Source organism: Pseudomyrmex gracilis, unplaced genomic scaffold, assembly GCF_002006095.1.
Source record: "Pseudomyrmex gracilis isolate BER0280 unplaced genomic scaffold, ASM200609v1 scaffold_29, whole genome shotgun sequence".
NCBI lineage: Eukaryota > Metazoa > Arthropoda > Insecta > Hymenoptera > Formicidae > Pseudomyrmex > Pseudomyrmex gracilis.
In genome coordinates, this window is record NW_018020613.1 from 1 (window position 1) to 19886 (window position 19886).

At 33.7% G+C, this 19886-nt stretch overlaps 7 protein-coding genes across 11 annotated transcripts; 5 read left to right on the plus strand and 2 right to left on the minus strand.

Moving 5' to 3' along the window:
• Positions 1-583: 583 nt before the first annotated feature.
• LOC109852397 (26S proteasome non-ATPase regulatory subunit 13) lies at positions 584-2378 on the plus strand. Its single transcript, XM_020423517.1, has 5 exons — positions 584-725; positions 817-930; positions 1098-1424; positions 1536-1868; positions 1983-2378. The coding sequence occupies exons 1-5, from the start codon at positions 610-612 to the stop codon at positions 2248-2250; spliced, it is 1158 nt and encodes a 385-aa protein (XP_020279106.1). The 5' UTR covers positions 584-609; the 3' UTR covers positions 2251-2378.
• An 85-nt stretch (positions 2379-2463) lies between these two features.
• On the minus strand, positions 2464-8307 carry LOC109852398 (choline/ethanolamine kinase). Of its 4 annotated transcripts, XM_020423518.1 has the most exons (7): positions 8146-8304; positions 7598-7900; positions 5703-5815; positions 5142-5621; positions 4810-5056; positions 3111-3275; positions 2464-3023 (listed from the first exon to the last, which is right to left on the minus strand). In XM_020423518.1, the coding sequence occupies exons 2-7, from the start codon at positions 7613-7615 to the stop codon at positions 2916-2918; spliced, it is 1131 nt and encodes a 376-aa protein (XP_020279107.1). In that variant the 5' UTR covers positions 7616-7900; positions 8146-8304; the 3' UTR covers positions 2464-2915. The 4 variants fall into 4 exon arrangements, with proteins under 4 accessions (XP_020279107.1, XP_020279108.1, XP_020279109.1 ...); XM_020423519.1 differs by lacking the exon at positions 8146-8304 and having other exon boundaries at positions 7598-8131; XM_020423520.1 differs by lacking the exons at positions 7598-7900; positions 8146-8304 and adding an exon at positions 5950-6455.
• Positions 8308-9551: 1244 nt separating this feature from the next.
• LOC109852399 (defensin-2-like) lies at positions 9552-10175 on the plus strand. Its single transcript, XM_020423522.1, has 2 exons — positions 9552-9687; positions 9843-10175. Exons 1-2 carry the CDS (start codon positions 9591-9593, stop codon positions 10040-10042), a joined length of 297 nt encoding a protein of 98 aa, XP_020279111.1. The 5' UTR covers positions 9552-9590; the 3' UTR covers positions 10043-10175.
• An 899-nt stretch (positions 10176-11074) lies between these two features.
• Positions 11075-11926, plus strand: LOC109852416 (defensin-2-like). Of its 2 annotated transcripts, XM_020423556.1 has the most exons (3): positions 11075-11225; positions 11387-11591; positions 11707-11926. In XM_020423556.1, the coding sequence occupies exons 1-2, from the start codon at positions 11123-11125 to the stop codon at positions 11581-11583; spliced, it is 300 nt and encodes a 99-aa protein (XP_020279145.1). In that variant the 5' UTR covers positions 11075-11122; the 3' UTR covers positions 11584-11591; positions 11707-11926. The 2 variants fall into 2 exon arrangements, with proteins under 2 accessions (XP_020279145.1, XP_020279144.1); XM_020423555.1 differs by having other exon boundaries at positions 11387-11926.
• A 420-nt stretch (positions 11927-12346) lies between these two features.
• Positions 12347-12947, plus strand: LOC109852432 (RIIa domain-containing protein 1-like). The gene is made up of 2 exons (XM_020423592.1): positions 12347-12664; positions 12745-12947. Exons 1-2 carry the CDS (start codon positions 12471-12473, stop codon positions 12863-12865), a joined length of 315 nt encoding a protein of 104 aa, XP_020279181.1. The 5' UTR covers positions 12347-12470; the 3' UTR covers positions 12866-12947.
• Positions 12948-13258: 311 nt separating this feature from the next.
• LOC109852454 lies at positions 13259-18080 on the plus strand. The gene is made up of 6 exons (XM_020423632.1): positions 13259-13503; positions 13686-13739; positions 13947-14207; positions 14292-15069; positions 15157-15365; positions 15520-18080. Exons 1-6 carry the CDS (start codon positions 13408-13410, stop codon positions 15586-15588), a joined length of 1467 nt encoding a protein of 488 aa, XP_020279221.1. The 5' UTR covers positions 13259-13407; the 3' UTR covers positions 15589-18080.
• Positions 18081-18553: 473 nt separating this feature from the next.
• LOC109852459 (mitochondrial import inner membrane translocase subunit Tim13-B) lies at positions 18554-19672 on the minus strand. Its single transcript, XM_020423638.1, has 3 exons — positions 19270-19672; positions 19132-19200; positions 18554-18909 (listed from the first exon to the last, which is right to left on the minus strand). The coding sequence occupies exons 1-3, from the start codon at positions 19372-19374 to the stop codon at positions 18811-18813; spliced, it is 273 nt and encodes a 90-aa protein (XP_020279227.1). The 5' UTR covers positions 19375-19672; the 3' UTR covers positions 18554-18810.
• Positions 19673-19886: the final 214 nt, after the last annotated feature.

Genomic DNA, 19886 nt, shown 5'->3' on the forward strand with positions numbered 1-19886 from the left:
AAGAAAGAAGAAATATAGGTATAACATTAAGAAGAAACAGTATAAAAATGTTTTTTTTTATTTATAAAAAAACCAAAAAAATGATAACTGGAATAATAATTGTTTTGAATTGAATCCGAAGAAAATGAAAGCGCGCGCGTAGCGCGCGTTGTCTGCTAGTCTCTTCTCTATATTAAAAAAGTCATGTGTACCAATAAGTCAGCGTTTGGAGTCGAATATCTCGCACCCATTGTTGTCTCTTTTCCGCGTTGCCGATTGGTGGGTTGGTTGATCGAGTCAAATCGAATCGGTAATATCGAGAGAATAAATACTAAAAGCGATTTTGAAACAGAGTTCGTCGTATATGTAGAGAAAATTAAAAACGTAACTAAAGTCACGTGACAGGAAAGAGTAGAAAAACAACACGTGATTATTTAAAGTAACGAGATTGAGTAGGGAGACTTTCTGTGGAGTAGGGGAGATGCGCGAAACGGACAAGCTTTTGTTCATCCGGTTTCTCTTCTCAAATTGAACGCAATATAAACGTGGCCATTTATAGCGTGATGGAGCGCGCGCAGCTTCTATAATTTGCCTATCTTGCTTCTTTGTTCTTTCGTGTTGTCATCAAGCATGGCGGCGACAGTGGCAGTGAAGGATGTTAACACTTTTCTCAGTCAGAAGCAAAATGTTGCTGACAAAGACCTCGCCGGAGAATGGGCGCAGCTCGAGGAGCTATACAATAAAAGGTAATTGAAATGCATAATATTTTATATAACGAGGAACGTATTGTGTGAAAAATAACGGACATGTTCCTTGGTCGACCCCGGTGACTTGCAGGCTTTGGCATCAGCTGACGCTCAAATTGGAGACATTCGTAAAACATCCAGTGCTCCAGCAAGGAGATAATCTCGTGCAATTATATACAAACTTTCTGTCAACGTTCGAAAATAAGTAAGTGTTTTGTAGTTTATAAATTTTATATTTTAAATTTATATTTTAAAATATAAAAATATGTGTTTGACTCTTTTTTCTATGTTCTTTGTGTTTATATACCATTTGTGTATTATTTATATCATTCTTGTTTGTTATTACTAATATTAGTATTATTCTCTATAAAGGATAAACCCTCTGTCATTTGTGGAAATATTGGCACATGTGATACAACAGTTTCCAGATAAACAGGAGGCTATTAAATTCTTAGAGAAAACTGAAGCCAAGGTTCAAAGTAATAATGAAGCTGTTGCTCTCTGCAAAGTTCTTAAAGGACAAATATTATTGGATAAATTGAACAATCAGGAACAAGCAAAAAAAATTATAGAAGAAGTGGAAACTATGCTGGATAATGCTGATGGTGTTACAGCAGTTCATGGACGTTTTTATCTTCTAGCCAGCCGGTTGTATAGATTACAGGGCAAACATGCAGAATATTATCGCACAGCATTGAGGTAGTTTTATATGTAATTTGTGGAATATAATGTACAAAAGATTTTTATGTAAAATGTTATAAAAGTTTTTATATACTTACATTTTCAATACATGTTTTCTTTATCTTCAAGATATTTAGGTTGCATTGAACTGAGCAGTTTAAGCAGACAAGATCAGGAACAACACGCTTTTTTCCTTGGACTTGCAGCACTCTTAGGTGAGGGAGTTTACAATCTTGGGGAACTGCTTGCGCATCCGGTCTTAGAATCGTTGAAGGGAACGCCGAATGCCTGGCTCGTCGATTTGCTACAGGCGTTCAACGCCGGCGACATTGTCGCTTTGGAGAGATTAAAACCACAATGGAGTAAAGTGGCCGATTTAGCAGCGCAGGAATTAAAACTGAGGCAGAAGATTTCTCTTTTGTGCCTCATGGAAATGACTTTCAAACGACAAGCTAACAATCGGTGTGTATGTCGCAACTCATAATATTTATTATCTTTGATGCGCAGAATATTGCAAATTATGATCGTCTATGATATTAAATATTGGTAATTCAGCAATTAAATAACTTGTTTCAGACAACTTACATTTGCGGAAATTTCTCAAGAGACGCGCCTGCCTCTCGGCGAAGTGGAGCTATTGGTAATGAAAGCTCTCGCTCAAGGGCTTGTGCGAGGAGCCATAGATCAAGTAGCGGGAACCGTCAATATGACTTGGGTCCAGCCGCGCGTTCTGGATCGCAGTCAGATCGCCGGAATGGTGCAGCGTCTTGATGGATGGTGTAAGGATGTTAGCTCAATGGAAAAACTTTTGGAATCCAGGGCGTCTGAGATTCTTACACTTTGAAAATTTCTTCCGGACCATGCCTCTGACTTATTCGTTTGTTACATCAGCAAAGCTGATTCACGCACTTACACAATTATGAAATTGTCTCTTAATATATGTCGTCAATAAATATGAACGCTTATTTCTTAGATATGTCTTATTTTTTCTAAATTAGAAAGAATCATCCCAAGAACACATCGGTAAGGAAAAAATTGGAAATAACACTGTTCAAAGTAAAAACAAAAACTTAAATATTTTTATTTGAAAATTCGTGAAAATACATTACATATATACGTTCCTCAAGTTTTTGTTAAATCTTTTCTATTTCATTAGATAGAAGACAAAAGAAAGAATAACAAGGTATTAAATAAAGTCATGAAAATTTAAGAGTACATGCTTATTCTATATCACATAGTTGACTTTCCTTTCATTAAAATTTCTTGATGTTTGCATGTATATTACTTTAATGCTCCTACACGAAGAAACAGCAAAATCCCCTTTTGTGAATAATTTTGTTAAATGATTGCTTTTTTCTCTCTCCTCTCTTTCCCTCGCTGCTTATTAAAACTTAATAATATCGTTGGAACATCAAAGAAGTAAAGCTGTCTACTTATGTAGCGAGATATTAGTAAATTGCAAATGCATTTTCTTCCCCCATTTTCACAATGGCGGATCACCTTATTCTTTCAATCTATATCTTTCAATTTTTTGATATTGTGCAAATCTAATGGTCTATAGACTAGAATTTTCTCTTTCAAGTCCATATAGTTCTTTAATCTACAGACAGCGTAATCCTGAAAAATCATCAAAAATTTTAACATTTTCCCAAGTAAACAAAGCTATAGTTTATCTAAGGGTAAGAAAATAATGCAAAACATTACCCAATAACCAAACGGAATTTGTGATAGTTTTGCATTCACGATACTCCAGAGGCCCCAAAATAAGTGACTAGCTAGTGAAAATACCCTCACTTCCATCATGACGCGTTCTTCTTCCGCAGATCCTTCCTTTCCCACCGTTTTCAGGTACGTTCTTATGAAGTCAAGCTGTATCGAAAAAAAAAAACAGTTTTTAAAGATGCGAATTGAAGAGAAGAGATATATAAAGGGTTCAAAAAATTAATAAATTATTGAGATAATAGTCTCTTTTTGACAGCAAAAATTTAAAATTTTTCAAATAACTTCTTTCTTGTTGTTAAGATAAATTCTATAATAAAATAATTTAATGATATTACAATACTATATAATAACTATTTTACTGTCCAATGGATCAAGAGCAATGTCAAATTGTTAGAATAATGTGAACAATTAGACATATATATAAAGTTTGAACATTAACAACTGAGATACACAGAAAAGGAAGAATGTGATAAAAATTTGAAATTATATATAAAATAATATGAAATATGTATATATAACTATACAAAAATAATACGAAATATGTACATATAAATATATCAAGAAGAGTTTTATGTATTTTCTCATTTAAGAACTCAATATTTATCTTGACATATATCGATGGTAAAATAAAAAGAATATGATCTCATGAAAATTATTTACTCCTATCTATGTGTGCAATTAGAAGAGAAATACGTATTTTGTATCATTCTTTTAACAATTATACATATCACTTTTTTAACGATTGTAAATCCCTATAAGTTATTGGCAATAAAAAATGGCCTGTTAAGTTACTTGAGTAGTTTTAGTCTAATTACTGCACGTTCAATTATGCGTACAGGATATCGCGTCGGTTAAAGTGCTCCAATAACGAAGATAACACACTTTTACCGCTTTTTTTCGAAAAAAGTACATTCATAAAGGCAGTACGCAGGCTACGAATTGACTAGTGAGTATACAGGTACTCGAATGTTGTAGAGGAGCGGATTGATGTTGTTCTCAAGACGGTGTCATCAGTGGCACTCTGGCTCCATAAACGTAGAGCATGACCGAGAGTCAGGATCCATCGCACAGACTGTTTTCACATTGATGGCCATTTTTTTCTCTGATTGCAGGCATCAGCCTTGTCTTGGCAGATTTGCGGTCCTGTGAAACTAATATATACACACGCAACGCACGCAAAACCGATATCCTATCTACTGCGTGTTTTGGCATCGAATAACACACTTGCATCCTCATCATCCGCGTGTAACTACTACGTCAGACAATTTTTATCAAACAATATGCACACTATCATAAATGCATTTTAATTAAATTTTTAAATGAAATCTCTTCGAATTAGATCAAATGTTCGATCAATGTTATATATGTATCAAAATATGAGAACAAAGTAAATGAAGTAAATTATTGTTTCCTAATTATATTAGAGAAAATATCTATTTCAGTATCCGAAGATCACAAAGTTCCCTTCGTTACTGATTAATTTCCGTTATCGAGTCAAATATAATTGCCAATTTATCAAACGTCTTTTACTTTTGCGATATATTATCAATGACAATCTAGTTACAAAAAACTTCATGATATGATAACAATGAATAACAAATATTGAACGGGTAATCAGAGGAGATCTTACCGAAAGTGTTTTATTTTCTGTCTTCCCACCCTTTGGTTATTTCAAACTTACCTTCTGCTCCTTTGTAGGACCACTTGCAGGATGTTCGTGAAAGAAAGGATATTCTGGTGTCGTGTAATCGTATTGCCATTCCATGAAATGATTGGCGATATCGAATCCTCGATAATTGTAGGAACAATACTCGAAGTCGATGAGTACCAATTCAGGCTTTCGCGTATTTTGACGCAGAAGTATATTGCCCTCTTGCATGTCGTTGTGGCAAAATGTGACCGGATATTTTTGTTGCGTTACGAATGACCTAAAATACCAGGAAAATTTTTAATTCAGGTAAAAATTTTAGTGCGCGCGTTTTCTCTATAAACTTATTAAACATTTCACCTTACCTAAACCATTTGATTTCACGTTCCAAGTCTATGCGTTTTATTATGCGAATGTTCTCCAGATGCCGAGCATCGATGTCCTCGGTGTTTTCGAGGATGTCTGTCGCCGTGTTAAGCCAATTGTTCATTGTGTCCCATATCCACGAAGGTTCTTTGCTGATTGGTATCTGCATCATGTGTATTTGTCCCATTTTCTGTGCAATGAGCGAACTCAGTATCGGATCTGCCAGTTCTTTCGTGAGCAAAGGCCGGGCAGGAATATACTCTTCTATACGACCACCTGGAAACACTCCATGCAACTTAGGACCCAATCTCCTTTCCGAAAGTAACGTGAATATAACAGATTCTGTAATCAACCCCTCCAAGGCTCTCTCTCCGTGTATCTGCCCATATAGACGTATCAGAACCTGACGAGGTTCTCCTCTAATTGGAACTGCTCCTTCCGGAAGCTCAACGTTGTATAACCAGTTACTAAGACCACCACTAAAAATATTTCTTGTTGTTTGATCATCATTCTGCTAATTTTTGTACGATGTTTATATGTGTTCTTGCAATTTTACAGACCTAATACGTTTCAGTACAATATTTTCTGCTGTAACGTGCTTCCAAACACCATGCAAGTAATCTCGACAAATCCTTGCGGCAGTTTCTCTCATTTCCGGACTTTTTTCTGACATCTGGATATAAGAAACATTAATTGTAAAAACTTTAACACATTATATATATATATATATATATATATATATAATATTTTATCGGATTTCTTCGTTCTCTCTCCTTAAAATAACGAAGATATAAAATTATTTCTTACCAATTAGTAGTAAACCATTTAATCGCTAAATAATCGAGATATCTTTATAAATAAACAATAAGATATGTAAAATGTGTACGATTCCTAAAATTTCTTATTTGTTCTCACGTACAAGTAAATGTTCGATAATTATCAGAAACGAATTAACAGACAAATATTGTATCAAAAGTGATTGATGAAAAAATCGAAATGTCATATACCGTCTGCGAGGAAATCGCATGCGTCATATCACATGTTACCAGCCCTGTGCATACAAAATGCACACTTTGTTAAATTTAGAACTTAACGCGATAGGGTAGATTTTCCGGGACCCTAGAAATTCTCTATCGAGCAGCCAGTCAGTACACAACAAAAATAAGAATTTCTGGAAATTCCAGAAACGTTAATTCGAATGAAGTGCTTTGTTTATCACAGTCTAAAATTAAATGTAACTTCATGGTATGTAAAGATATTATTGACACTGATGAGTATAAAAATTTCTTACTTTTCAAACGCCTTTGCTTTTTGGCTTTTTAGTTATTTTTTATACTAAACGAAGACTTTTAATTTTAAATCCGTATTCTTATTTACCAATATACATATAATTCTAAATTTTAATTAAAACAGTAAGGAAGACGATAAAGTTTAAGAAAAAAATTTTTTAATTGTTTCATAAATCGGAATCAAATTTTTTTTCTTACAGAAAAATCTATCAAAGAATTGCTCCTTCTAAGGATTTTTAAATTTTTGGTTGTGATAAAATACAAGAACCAAGACTTTTCGGGTGACGTTTTTATTCCTGAAAAAACACGATTTACATTTTAAGAGTAAATAAAAAAAATGAACTCAAGAATATATTTTATCTTATATATATGAATAAAAAACATTTATTTTTTATATATATGTGTGTATGTACTCTTAAATATGTACATCTGTAGATAAAAAGAAAATACAATTTTACTCTGTATATCATGTACATTCGCGTAATGCGCATTTTGCCACTAAATTAATTTCCTCCAACGCAGTTATCACACGCGCGCGCGCACGCGCACACAAACACGCATATAAATTCTTCCAGGAATTAGAAACCGCAATCTATGAGTACATATATAGAAGTTGCAGCTTATTTATGACCTTGATCTCGTGCACAATGCGAAAACAGAAATGTGCGGCAGTGATATTCGGATAATGGAATCTTTGGTAATATATGCGATGACTAAGTTACAGATAAGCAATAACTAAGGTACAGATAAGCAATAAAAGCAATTAAAAGTTTTCTTCTTATCAGAAAGAACGTACATAGTTTTTAATAGTATTTAATATTAAGTGACTATCACTCGTTAATTTGTAAAATATCTAGAGTAGAAATAAAATACAAAATAGAAAGAATAAAAAAATAAAACTCAAAATAAAGTTTATAACATACTCTAGCAAAATTCTAACAGAATAAAAAATAGCATCGAATAAACAACTTTAATCGATAATCTCCCTTATGTAAACAGCAATATTGAATATATTAAATATAGCAAAAAAACACGCTGGGGACGCGCGTGTTTATCTACCTCGCACGTTTCCCTTTGCTTTACATCACGCGTTATCAACGCACGTTCGATACTGTTTCCATGCAGTTAATGAAAAAGTTCAAAACAAATAAGTGCAAGATAAATACCTTTCGTTCAACTCCCATGTTGAAGGCTTGTATCAGTGACGTTGGATGCACAGTTGAGACTCGATTGAAACTGTAGATTACCTTAACGCTTGTTAAAACAAGAGTTGATGATGAATCAAGACGATTCCTCTACTATATATAATCAATTCCCCCCTAAAAAGTCTCGTGATGTAGCACACGCACCTCGTGCTAATTATTACCGGCGCGATCGCGTCGCCACTTGGAGCAATTCCGTCTTGAGATGCAAGAGAGCGCGATGATATATTCAATACGTGTATCTATATACGTTGTCCTTCGCGAATTCTGAGGAGAAAAACAAGATCAAGGATAAGAAACAAAGACGCAATATTCGTCATATAAATCTCGCGGTCTGGAACTTCACATAAACGGCACTTTGTGACAATAAGTTTTTTTTCTATCACACAGTGAAAGTCAGAATATTTCACCAAATTACTACATCAAGATGTATATGTATACACAAAACGATGTGCAAAATGATGTGTAAAAAAGAAAGAAGTTACTGCAGCGAAGTTACTAAGTTCACGTACTTTTCTATTCAAAAGAACTTCCCTCAAAATGACGCAGTATTGTCTGACTGGAGGTAACCCGAGTAACTCGCTTTTGTTGCGCTTGTTGTTTTAAAGAGCCAATAGAGAAGCACTCGAGTGTGGTCCACTTGCCAATGAAGGATCGTTATCCGTGCACTCGGATATCTGAGAATAAAAGCATTGTTTATCGTGTTTATCGCGCATGCTTATCGTGCTTATCACGCGTTATATATCTACATCATAAATATGTGCAATTATACAAATATGTATTATATATAATCTAATATACTGCATGTACATGGGAACGAGTATGTAAAAAAATACAGAGAGTAGCTATTGGCTGAAAAGACAATCGGAAAGTATCTACAATTATATGCTCGAATTCCGCATAAAAATCATAATTGTGTGAAACACAAAACAAGTCGAAAGCAGTAGAAAGATATATCACATGCCGTGTCTTGTAAACCTTGATTATATTTAATTTGATGTTGCCTTAATAGACCATCAATATCCACAGTCTACTACCAATTTTCTAAAACTTGATTGGCTCATTCGTGGCATTTAATAAATACTCGATAGAGTTGCAGTCATTAGCAGTGAATAAAGCGACATCTTGTAACAGTGAAACAAAATGAGAGAACCACAGTATTCTGAAATTCCCTATATTCAATAACCAATCAAGGTTAATTGCATATATCATGAAAACGAAGAGATAAAGATTATAAATATGATATATTTTAAAACCAAGAGATAAAAATGATAAATGTGAGCAATTTTACTAGCTTTGAGATTGTAGATATTCAAGGGAATTTGCACTTTTTTTTGCAATTTTCCTCATTTTATATATAAAAAATTAATACACACGTGAAATTAATATAAAAATATAAAAAGAATATGATGAAAACACTTTTTTGATCAAATAAAATGTCTGTGTACATTTGTGTTAAAAAGCTTAATCATTTGCGGTGAGCTCGGCTAACTCTGATTAATTTAATCGGTTGAATAACTCGCGCGGAATTGGTCAAACATATCTCACACATGATAAATTGGTCAATTCCGCGAGTTAATCAACTTGATAGAATTAATCAGGGATGATCGAACACATCCATAATACATCTTTTAATAAAATTAATAAAATTAAAGCTCTATGTTTGTTTTTTAATTTGCTTATTTTTTTATGAATTTGTTTAAAAAGTAGAAAAATACTACCGAAAATATCGATAATGAGATGTGTTCACATCGGGGAATCCGATTGATGTCCTCGCGGCTAAAATAGCGTAGTATATACGTGAAGCCACAGGAATTCCGGTGAGGGAAGTCGTTTTGAACGGAAGTGGCGCTAAAAAATGATAAAGGATGTTCTCGGTGATAACGTTACGAATATATATAAAGCAGCCGCTGTATTGTAAAGAAATTCTTTTTCAAGTAAAACTTTTACGACAATCATGAAAGTACTACTCGCTGTTTTCGCCATCTTCGCTGTGCTGGCTTACGCGTCCGCTAACGCAGTTGGTACTTACGACGGGCCAATTTACGAACTAAGTGAGTTTATTACTTTTAATGTTAAAAACTGATTGAAAAAATAACGTGAAAAATGATTTAAAATATACGAGATGGAACTTTCATTTCTCATTTCTTGCAAACAAACAAATTGACCGAAGAAATCGCGTTATAACGGAAGAATTCTTCTGGTTTAGAACCTATCGAAGAACCGGCAAATGATGTAGTTGACGAAGATGCAACAAATTCACCTGTTCGACAGGCACGTCTGACCTGCGATGTTTTTTCCTGGCAATCCAAGTGGCTTTCCATCAATCACAGTGCATGTGCCATGAAATGCTTGTTCCAGGGTCGTCGGGGCGGTCGCTGTCGCGACGGCGTCTGCGTTTGCCGTTAAATATCAATCCACGCACCTTCGCTCGAATTCCGGGTAATCCCGAAATGAATCTCGTATCCCCCGATGTTTATTACTATTTTACAACTCGTTCTCTGGACATGTAGATATTATTAAAACTAAATATTAAAACTTGTAACAGTTTATACAAATATTTTAAATGTATATGTGTATTATTAAATATAATCCAATTATGTTTATGCAATGTATATTAAGTTTATTCTTTTAACTTGCTTCTCTCTTCCATGAAGAAATGCTCATAGATTATCCCATCCTACCTATTTTTGTATACAATTATAATACAATTATATAGTCATCTTTTATAAAATGTATACATTTAATAAGATGATTATCAAATAATATATATAAGTAAAGAGTCTTTTAATAAAAATGTTTCTATTTTATATTTTAATTACACACTTAATAAAGAAATGTTATTAAAAGATACATATGTTTTGTATATTTAATGTGAAATTCTTAAAATAAAAAATATTAATAATGATTAAAAAATAGTATTGTTTTATTTAAAATAAAAAACATATATAAAAATATAGTAAAATATAAAATTAATCAGAAATCGAACACGTCCATGATATATCTTGTAACAAGATTAAAACGTCTTTATGTGTCTGTTTTAATTTGCTTCTTTGTATAGATTTGTATAAAAACTAGAAAAATATTTCTAGTCATCTAGACCGAATAAGTTTTCGAAGGTTTAAAAAATCTCGGTCGTATCTCGGACGAAATATCGCGACATGGACATACATCCTGTAACTTATCACATTTGTATGATCACCTAAATGATAAAACCACGTTTGGTTGATCTTTATCATCGCTCTTTTCTTCAGTTAATGTAATATAAGCGGAAATCGATGATAGAACGTGTAGTTTATATCCTTGCAGATAGGACTTGCGTGAAGCCACAAGAATTCCGGGACATGGTAAGTCGTTTTAAACGGAAGTAGCGGTAAAAAAGATAAACAAAAAAGGATGTTCCCGGCGATAACATTGCGAATATATAAAGCGGCGTGTCATTAAAAGAATCCAGTCAAAACCGAATGCATAAAGTTTTTGTAAGCAATCATGAAACCACTCGCTGTTTTTGTCATCTTCGCCGTGTTGGCTTATGCGTCCGCTGACACAATAAACGGACCAACTATCTATGATGGACCAACTTACGAACTAAGTGAGTCTCTTATTTTTAATGTTAAAAAATTTATAATGATTAAAAACATAAAAACGTAAAAATGATATAAAATATACGGGATGAAATTCTAATTTCTCATTTCTTGCAAAACAAATAATCGAAGAAATCGCGTTATAAGAGAGTAACTCTTCTGTTTTTAGAACCTATCGAAGAACCGGCAAATGATGGTAACGAAGATGCGACAAACTCACCCGTTCGGCAAGCACGCGTGACCTGCGATCTTCTGTCCTGGCAATCCCAGTGGCTCTCCATTAATCACAGTGCATGCGCCGCGAAATGCTTGGCCCAGCGTCGTCGGGGCGGTCGCTGTCGCGACGGCATCTGCATTTGTCGTTAAATATCATCCTACGTCACGTTCGGAAACAGCACTCGTGTACACACGAGCGTCATTCTATCTTTGTTTTATATATAATGAGTAATAAAGATAAAATATACACTAGTGATGTTTCCGAACGCAGCTCTATTGACCTCGACTCGAATTCCGGGTAATTCCAAAATGATACTCATATCCCGCGATGTTTATTAATGTGTTACGACATTCTGGTCATAGATATTAAAAAATTAAATATTAAAACCTTGTCATATTTTATACGCAAATATTTTAAATGTATGTTTGTATGTTATTAAATATAATCTAATCATGTAAATGCACTGCATATTAAATTACTTGTTTCTCTTTCTCTCTCTCTCTCTCTCTCTCTCTCTCTCTCTCTCTCTCATAAAAATATGCCCACAGATTATTTTATCCTATTTATACAAATTATAATTCTATGTTATATATCTTTTATGTATATCCAAATATTAATTCTTATCAAACAATTACAAATAATCATTATTTATCATGGAGCTATAATTGACAAAATTAATTTGTATTATTTTTGAGTGATAAAAAAAATAAATTTTTTCAATTAATAAAGTTACTTTTAAATTAATTTTGAAACTAATTTACCAGTAATAAGAATAATCTGTAAAAAATGTAATAAAATTGTTAAAAAACCACTTAATATATGTGTATTTCTTCTGTTATTTTGTGTAAAAACAAAAGCTAATTTATGTACCGTTTTTTCATATTTTACTAATCTTTGTGTTGCATCATGAGAGATGCTATTTTTGTGAATAATACTCGAACTGTTATTGTATATAAAATAGCAGTTCAAGAAATTGTATAAATAATTACAAGAACACCTGTTGTCCCAGCTGAGCGATGATTGTTTAACGATCATCATGTCAAAACATATTTTCAAAAACTCTTTTCATCCGGCGGATCCACCGCAAGGCATGACAAACTACGATTTAGGTGCGTTAACGAAGGATCAGAAAGAAAGTTTGAACGAAATGAAAATGAGTATTCGAAGAGAAAACGAAATTTACCTCAAAAATCATCCGGAAGTCAAAGGTTTGATTATTATTTTTCTGAGGTAAGTGGAACACAAGCGCTTTAGTATATTGAAAGTGTTCAAAATTAATGATTCACGTTCATTAAAATTCGTTCTTGCAGACACGTTTTATTGAAGCGGCCGCTCATTAATATTCCCGAGGTCGTGAGTGAATTTTTCAACCGATCACGTCGTGAAATTGTTGACGATCTGTCGGATTATATGTCGTCCATCGATGAATAAAACAGTCTGTTCTGGTATGGAAAACAATAAGAAGTTTTTATAATAAATACATGTATAACTAATGTAATAAGATCTCTTTCTGACCAACTTTCTTTCTTTATCGTGCATCAGTGCACATGGACTTTCGCTTGTCCAATCGACACAAATCGACAGTTCCGGTGCAGTTTAGTGCAACTCCGATGCAGAGAAAAAAAACCAAACCTATACACTGAACTGCGTTCAAAAATTCTAATCGTCGGGTAAAGTACGGTTTTGATCGACCAATCAGAATATACAGAAACATTTGCTCTTACGGTTCTGGTTGGTTGGTCAGTCAAATGCAAGTTCTATCCGACAGATAGTGCTTTGAAACGCAGCCCATAGAGAGAGACATATGTATACGCATATGTCACCCGTGGTGTCCACGTAGTACTCATACATGCGCGCATATAACCGTGTACATGTGTCGCATCCATCCCGGAAAAAATAGACACGCGATGGAAAGCGTAAATATTTACATCTTTTGAATGGTCGTCGGCGTAATTTTTTTTTATTTGTAAATCATGATTGACGGCAACATCTCGATGGAGGAGGACACGGAATTACGGGACTTGGTGGTGCAGACTCTGGAGAATAACGGCGTCCTTGCGAAAATACGGGTATGTTCCGGGAGTGGGGAAAAAAAAGATGTGATCGCGAGAAAAATGCGGGTTCCTTTAGGTTAGACGCGTTTTCAATAGGAGAAAATAAACGGATGAAGAACGCGAACGCTGTCACACACAAAAAACGTTTCCCTCGTCTTCGTCGCGTGTAATCGAGACTTTTCTTGCGATGTTCACAGGCGGAACTCAGAGCGAGTGTGTTCCTGGCGCTGGAAGAACAGGATTCGGTGATGGTAAGGTCTTGTTTGAGCGTACTACGGTTAAACGTAAAAAAAAAAAGCTTTTTGTTTACAATGTGTTTTTATTTGAGTGATCTTAACAACTTTTTATACTTAGAATGAAAAACATCCAATATTGTTTGTTCTTCCTTATATCTGTATACACGTGTGTGCTAACATGTTTGTTTATAAAATGTGTAAAAGGTTTGAAATAAATTTTAGAATCCTGAACCACTTCTTAACAAAACTGTAAAGCAGTACCTGTCTAATTCAGAAGGAAAATTACTGTTTTCCTTGGTTAGAGAATTCCTAGAATATTTTGGACTTGACTATACAATATCTGTGTATGATCCTGAGACATACTTTGGAAAAGAGTACAACTATGTAGGGAGAAATAAATTGTGCGAAGAATTAGGTATTGATTCAACTGAGCCATTGCTAGGAGAAATCCTGAAGAATAGTGGTGCTTTTAATTTACAAAAGGTATTTTCTTTTGATTTCAGGTGATTATTAATATAATGCATAAGATGTTTCAACACATAAGTTAATTGAACATGTTTCTTACAGAATAAAAGTAGCAACAGACACAACGAGACAGAAGAAGAAGTTTCCACAAATTTCGCAAATGCAACATTTGAGGTGTCCGTTCCTAAGATAGTTCATAACGAATCCGTGTCGTCGCTGAACGACAATGACTTCTCTGAAAAGTTGGAGAGCATTTCCGAGCACAGTCCAAAAGTTCCAATAAATGTGACAATAACAGACAAAAAGTGTAAAGATCCGCAGCTTTATAACATTTTAACGGAAACGTTGGATCATCACGAACACGAATCCAGAGAGAGTACAACAGACATTGAGGGAATTAAAGATGATAGGAATAACGCGCATTCTGACAGCAGCACCGAAAATTCACCGGGCTCGTGTGCGACGATGAACAATCTGGTAGAGAAGATCGATACTGTGTGTAATCCAACGGGTCCACTGAACAAATCCGAGTCCTTAATTAAGTTCGACGACTCCGTGTCGCTCGACACACAAACAAATCAAAATGAAAATATAATTAAGCAGAACAGTATAAATAGTTCCGATTTAAGTGTAGAGAATAATGTACAAAGTAAAAGACCGGTTAACACGGGAAACAATCTTGGTAAAACCATATATTTTGACGAGATTATTGTTGGCGGTGAGCGAAAGAACGTTAGTACAATCAATAGAGCCGAATCGTTTTTGGAAAGTTTGCCTGCCATAAATCAGAAAGCCAATTCTATATTCGGCGATCTGCCCCCGTTGAATGGCAAAAAAGCTAACATCAACGATCTGAAGGAATTAATGGATATTGGCCTTGGTGAGTTTCATACAAGTGTGTATAGGCGGTAAAAACAATTTGCGGAGGTATTAAAATTTATGTTTTTGCGTATGTACGCACACACAGGCACAGACAGTATAGACAACTACGAAGAGGACTTTGTGTCGTCTGCATCCGGTAGTGCGAATGAACAAAGTCCTTTCAAGGAACCGAGTAAGATGGACAGTCCTTTCAAATCGCAAACGAAGAAAGAGGAGAAACCACCGAGTGCTCGTACTGAGGATCTGAGCGAAGAGATCGAAGAAGAAGACGAGATCTTGAGTAGTACTTCCTGCGTAAGTAAACTGAATTTGAATTAGCGCAGAACCGGCGCGGCATTGTTATAAACTAACATATGATTACATATTATTGTTACTACTAATATAATTGTACACATATATTTTTTTCCCGTAATTTTTCTATATATACATAGAATCGTTATAATTTTAGCACGAAGATACGAATACGGATAAGAATATATCAAACTTTGCGACGGGTATTACCGCGGATTATACATAGAGGAGATATAATTTTCAATCATGTTACTTATAAGTCCTGTGTAAAAGAGAGTTTTTTGAGAGTTGTTTCTTTCGTATATATAATATCGACAAGTTCGTCGTCGGAGCGTCACGGGTGTGTCTGTTAATTGACTGCCGTGAGAAAATTCAGGAAAACTCACAGAATTGAACTTATAGTTTCTAATAAAGGCACTGCCAAGCTATGGCTCAATACTTATAAGTTGCGCTGTAAACGTAGAAGGGAAATGTCTGATGCGTATTTTCAGAGAAGTGACGTATTTTTGTATACGGTTTGTAAAAAAACAGCAATACGCTACACAAAACTATAACAGTTCGCAATTACAATACGTACAGAGTAGAACAAAGATATTAGCAGTTCCTGAAAAATAGATTTTTTCTAACAAATATCACATAATTAAGAGACAAAGAAACAGTATAACTAATTCACTTTATTAATGAACGTGTAAAATATATTTTTACGATTTATTATTGTGCGTAGGAAAGTGAAAAACCATGTGTGTTAATTACAATAACAAAAACGAAACAAAAAACAATAAAGTAAATTACGTATATTACTTGTAAAATTTATTATATTTTGGAGTTTCGCGTATTTTAATGGAATTTTAATAACGATGAATTGAACGGATAAATCGTTTGATTTGTTTTTTTATACATTTGACTTCAGACAGACTGCCTTCTACGTTATTATGTAAAAGTATGCCTAGTATTATTACTCATACAAGCAAATTACAGGAATGTTACAATGGTAACTTTAATATTAGAGAGGAGTTGTGAAAAACACGAGTTACTACTTATTATTGAGTAACTTGATTTCTCTCTTCCACCTTTTTTTAAGAAAAAAAATCTTTCTCTATACTAGTGTTTGTGTTTACTTTAAAATATCTCTTTGCTTTTAATTTTACGACTGAACATTTCTATTACCTCATTTATATACATGTATAAAGTTACTCTGGTACATAATATTGTAACAATTATTAAAAAAATGTATACATTATATCAGGAGAAATCACATCCGTCTAAACAAAAAAAAAAAAAACAAAAAATGGATTGCCTAAAAAGAATCCATCAAATTATTCTTTCGAATATAATGGTGCTAAATGTTTAAAACTGAAGTTATTTATGAGAGTTGACGTTATCTAAGAAAGAAAAAAACAAAAAGAAATTAGGTGCTTAATATATATTTTCTTGCATCTGTATATTTCGCAGAAAGTTTATTAACGAAAACCGCGTAGACTAGGGTACTAATTTTTTAGGTAATCCGATTCAATCGAAAAGAAAACAAACAAAAAAACACATTTTAACGTTGACATATAAATCTGTCCATGTAAGATGCAATAACTAAGTACAACTCTGAAATGGATCAACTAAATGCTTGACAAATCAAAATCTTTTTTATATAAAAAACGCGTAGTCAACCATCTCTCTTTATCAAAGAAATTTTCATTGACGGCTGGACTACTTTGTATTACCGATAACTAATATATATGTAATTATTAATTAGAAATGTCCGGTTTGAACAAAGAAATTCCGTCACTAGATAACGCAATTGTTTGTCGAAGATCAAATATATAATATTTATCACGTACAAATTTATTAGATGTTGAATGAAATTGAATAAGAAAAACAAAAACGTCTCAGAAATACTTAAATATATGTTTGCAGCATAGTTTTTTTTTTTATATATATACTTAAAAACATGTATTCTTAGTGTATTTTTAATTTTTCTTAAAACTTGTATGTAAAGTACGAAATCGCACTCGCACAGCGTTACATGTTGCAAGGCAAATTTATTTTTCGCGAGATAGCAACACACTACATATATATTTATATACAAGTGACGAAATCTCTCAGTTCGAACTTCTGTATGTATCCCACTACGTATATTTATAAAGAAAACAAAACAGGTGTGTTCCTGGCCAATCAGCGTGGTTACATTCTATTATCGATACAGTAATTTTACGAACAACGGGATTCAGGACTGCATTCGAACATTCCTACGCTCTATAGAATCTTAGAAGATTGCACATTCCATTGTTAATAAGAATTATATAGTTGTAACTTTCGTTGCTTTGTTACCATTAGCAAGCACGTTTGCAGTATAAGTATTTCTCATTAATAGACCGTAAGAGAAACAGTTTAAGGAGCATTTTGTAGTTTATACTTCAAGAAACTTTTATTTACATTTTCGGAGCAGCAGGAAGTTTTTAGCAGGAATAATTGTATGATGTGGGCAATTTTAGGTAAACGAAAAAATTTCATCTATCTGTATATAGACCAAACGTTACACATGCTTATGCATAAATTTTTCTCCTTTTTTTATATAAAGAATTTATCTCTTTAAACATCATATTGCGGTTGTTACTAAATATGATATACAAACACAGTGGTAAGATGCATGTTTCATGAAGTAACGAACTTAAAGTTTTTTCAGGCTAGTTAGCTGTTTTATAGATATTCATAATCCACATAAAACACATACATATATATATATATATATACACACACACAGAGTTTAAAATTTCACAGAACAAAGCACCAATAATATCCTACTTTACAGTACTTCTCGTATGGTTGCGGATAATGATTTTGTAACCACGTTGAAACATTGGTAGCTATAAATTGTGCCTTTTAGTACATATGAAATAATTATAGAAGATGCACAAATAAAAATACTGTGGAATTGTGGATTTTATGGATCATCTGTTATTTATGATTTTCAAGTATGATGTAATATGCATTTTCACATGTATATGTTATTTATTTTATAAAGATTTTTCTCTTTTGCAAGTGTTGCCTACTCTTTTAGCATCATATCCCTGTACAAATGTTATTTATTCCAGTATAGACTTTATGATTTTAAATAATTGTGTATATAATAAAATATATATAATATGTACATATTTATATATTTTTTATATATGTAAAATTAAACGGCGCTCTAAATATAATCAAGCTTCATTTTAATATTCAACATTATACATATATTTTAAATGTATCATACAGTAGTTATCACATGATTTTGTTAAGTATTAAAGTAAAAATACTGTACAGAAGTTTATTCCACTTGAAATGATTTGTGTTTCATGTTTTATATGATAAAACTGCATTTGTACAACTAATGAACACTATAGGAATCTGTGCTATTAAATTACAATGTGTGAGAATAACAAATATAACAATATATTTCCATGAACTTCAGTATTTACATTCTGTTACGTTCTCTTTGGAGTCTCTCACTGTATGTTTTGGATACAAGATTGAAGGAGTCCATGTATCGATCCATGCACATGGCTATGCATTTCTGTAAGCAAAATCTTGATCAGATCATAGTTAAATTTATCAAAATATAAACGACAGATCAGTGACATTAAAGTGAGCTAACAAGAAGTAGGCAGAAAGCAAGCTTTTTTCTCCAATGTAACAAAGTTAATCTGAAGATTTGAAAATTTTTAAATTTACAATTCAAAGTACTTTATCATAAAATAACTAGAGGTTACATTACACTTGATGTAACAACACTTGCCTGTTCAGAACTGTCCAGTGAGGTGCCTGGCTTGCCTATGCACTTTTTGAAGCATTTTTCCGTCATTTTCTGTAAATACGCATAAAAAACATGAACATTCAGTCAGCCGGGGCCAATAATAGTGCACATATCGGGTACCGTAAGCAGTTCCTGAGCATTGGCCACGGCTATCTGTTGTTTCACTTGCTGCATCAGCTCGTCCCGCTGCGAACCGCTCAAATTTCCCGTCCCTAACGCGTCCATTTTAAAAATTCAAGACTATATAATTGCAACGACAGAAGCAGAATTCTTGCATCAACCTCCGTTCGCCAGTGAAACTGCACGGCCATCAATCGCGTTCAACCGCGTTTAACCTCGCAACTTGAACTTCTACTCTACCGGTCACGCAATTGAGACACGTGAAGTTTGATGCGGTTCGAAGCGAGAAGTGGAACGTACGAACGCGTTCGACCAATCGATCAAGGTCCCCTGAAACATTTATAGGATTATGTTACGTGAACCTATAAATTTTCAGTACTGCCAGTAATAAAACAGGGTCCGATTGGTCATAATCAATTCATAAGAAACTATCATCATTTCATAAGAAACTATACCAAATTTCGTTTTATTTCGCGCATGTGCAGTTCAATGTTCGACGGACTGACGTCAAACTGCATCAAACATGACGTTGCATTATAGGCAAATAGGATTCTACCTGCGCAGGAGACAAAGAGAGAAACTTCCTCTATGTTTGCCTCTTTGTTCGTTCTGCCAAA